At 43.8% G+C, this 2,500-nt stretch overlaps 1 protein-coding gene across 1 annotated transcript in view; it reads right to left on the reverse strand.

Annotated features, from left to right (window-relative positions):
* The window catches only part of LOC143275767 (sulfhydryl oxidase 2-like), a 27,417-nt gene extending 26,070 nt beyond the window's left edge, over positions 1-1,347 (reverse strand). Inside the window, exon 1 of the mRNA XM_076580047.1 lies at positions 996-1,347. Coding sequence (XP_076436162.1) covers positions 996-1,305 — 310 coding nt within the window. The 5' untranslated portion in view covers positions 1,306-1,347. The remainder of the gene's footprint in view (positions 1-995) is intronic.
* Between the last annotated feature and the right edge of the window lie 1,153 nt (positions 1,348-2,500).

The following is a 2,500-nucleotide window of genomic DNA, read 5'->3' on the forward strand; positions in this document are numbered from 1 at the left end:
GAACTGGACACTATAGTCCTTTGGACCAGTTGATAAATCAGCATCATTCGGATGAGACAATAAACAGAGGTCCTGTGTGTGGCATGCACTTAACTTCGTCTTCTTCTGCGTTCGTGGGCTTCAATTCCTACGTTCACTCGTATATACGTATATACGCGAGTGGGCTTTTTACGTGTATGACCGTTTTTACGGCATGTAGGCTGCCATACTCCGCTTTCGGGGGTGTGCATGCTGGGTATGTTCTTGTTTCCATAACCCACCGGACGCTGACATGGATTACAGGATCTCTAACATGCGTATTTGATCTTATGCTTGCGTATACACACGAAGGGGGTTCAGGCACTGGCAGGTCTGCACATATGTTCACCTGGGAGATCGTAAAAATCTCCTCCCTTTACCCACCAGGCGCCGTCACCGTGATTCGAACCCGCCGGTCCCTCAGATCGAAAGTCCAACGCTTTAACCATTCGGCTATGGCGCCCGTCGCATGCGCTTAACAAAAAGGGTTGTTTGTCCCTGGCACAATTCTGTGGAAAAATCCACTCTGATAGGAAAAGAAATACCCAAGTTTGCAGGCTGAAAAAATTGGGACGAAAAGACAGCGAAGGGGGCAGAGTGACTTGGGGCGAACTGGCAATGATGCGAACTGGTTGGGGGCGAAACGACCAGATATAATATACCTTATTTGCTGATAACTGACTGCAAGTTACTTTTTATATGCTTTATCAGACATGCATTGTACCAGCCTCAGCCTGATCAAGGCATTTAATATTTATTATTTAATATTTATCTTTTTACAATCTGGATTGCTTCCAAAAATGAAATTTCTTTTTAACGTTGTTTCCCATCAATCATTAAGAACAAAAAATATGTATGATTGTCTTTGGGCTCCCTACTAGTACGTACTCAAAAAGACAAAACAAAAATATTTTGAAACAAGCTGTTCTTTCTTTTAAATGTTAAATCACCTGCGTTCCTTTGGCCGTTGCACGTACCTTTGAGGTCTTTTGCCAAAGTTTTCCATGTAGGAGCAAAATGAATGCAGTGTCCACACCAGCTACTGTAAAATTCCACCACCCAAGCCATGCTGTTTCCGTAAACACGATCCTTCATGTTGTCATTGTTTAAAATGAATACATCGTCCATGCCAGAAAAATGCCCTTCCTTCCCCACAATCTTCGGCGTCTCAGCGTTAACGGCGACTGAAATAATGCAAACATTGACACAGTTCCAAAGAAAAACAAAGATTTGTAACTTAACGATGATATCAACCATTTGTAGCATCATGTGGCAGGCGATGCTCATCCAGAAAAACAAATCTTCTGACTTTGTCAGTCATAAGTTTTCAGCGCGAGTCTACCACCTGCCTTTGAAGCAGACGTCAAATTTAGCCGGATGTATCATTTGTCAACATTGTAGCAGTGACGTCATTTCCTATGACCGAAGACAAGTGTTGACGTCTTGAAGACTGTTCTTTCGTCAACGAAGAATGGAGTTGTTCGATAGTGTTTTGTTTTCTGAGGGTAAATGAACTTTCATTTTTTCCTCATAATTCTTGGTTGCTATAACAATGATTTTACGAGACTCTTCGTAGACTCTTCACATTCTAGATCACAAAATTTTACACAAAAAACTGACAGTGGTACAAAAAAACGAAAGTGAAAGTAAAAGTTGGCTAGGCGAGACATAAAAAACAACAACAAGAAATAAGATGAAGAATCTAAATAATAAAGAAAATAAGGGGTCGAAGGCACAAACACACATTCAAGAATGAATCGACATTTTGTAGTTGTATACACATACATTAGTTAATAAGTTTTAATGTTAAAATTAAACTTTAAAAAAATCTATTTAAAAGAAAAAAGAGATAATTTTATATACGTATATGTGAGCGCGCGCGCGCGCGCACACACACACACACACACACACACACACACACACACACACACACACACACCGACTAGAGACGGATGCATTTCAAAACAGGGGTACAGGCCAGGGGTGATAACAGCCATCTAATCATTGTAATCTGGACAGCCTTCCGCCTCACTGCCTGGTGCTATAGATCGTCTAAGGGCAGTTGTTTTGATCCGGTAATTTTGCCAGCCATGCTCCCAGTTTTAGCTAGCCGTCCCCTGGTTTTCATACTGAGACTTCCATGCACGTGAACCCGTGTCAAACAACGTTCATCCTGCGTCCTGTCCCTTCACGTGAACCCGTGTCACGCGACGTTCATCCTGCGTCCTCTAACTTCACGTGAACCCGTGTCACACGATGTTCATCCTGCGTCCTCTCCCTTCACGTGAACCCGTGTCACGCGACGTTCATCCTGCGTCCTCTCCCTTCACGTGAACCCGTGTCACGCGACGTTCATCCTGCGTCCTCTCCCTTCACGTGAACCCGTGTCACGCGACGTTCATCCTGCGTCCTCTCCCTTCACGTGAACCCGTGTCACGCGACGTTCATCCCGCGTCCTGTCCCTTCACGTGAACCCGTGTCA

Source organism: Babylonia areolata, chromosome 31 (assembly GCF_041734735.1).
Source record: "Babylonia areolata isolate BAREFJ2019XMU chromosome 31, ASM4173473v1, whole genome shotgun sequence".
NCBI lineage: Eukaryota > Metazoa > Mollusca > Gastropoda > Neogastropoda > Buccinidae > Babylonia > Babylonia areolata.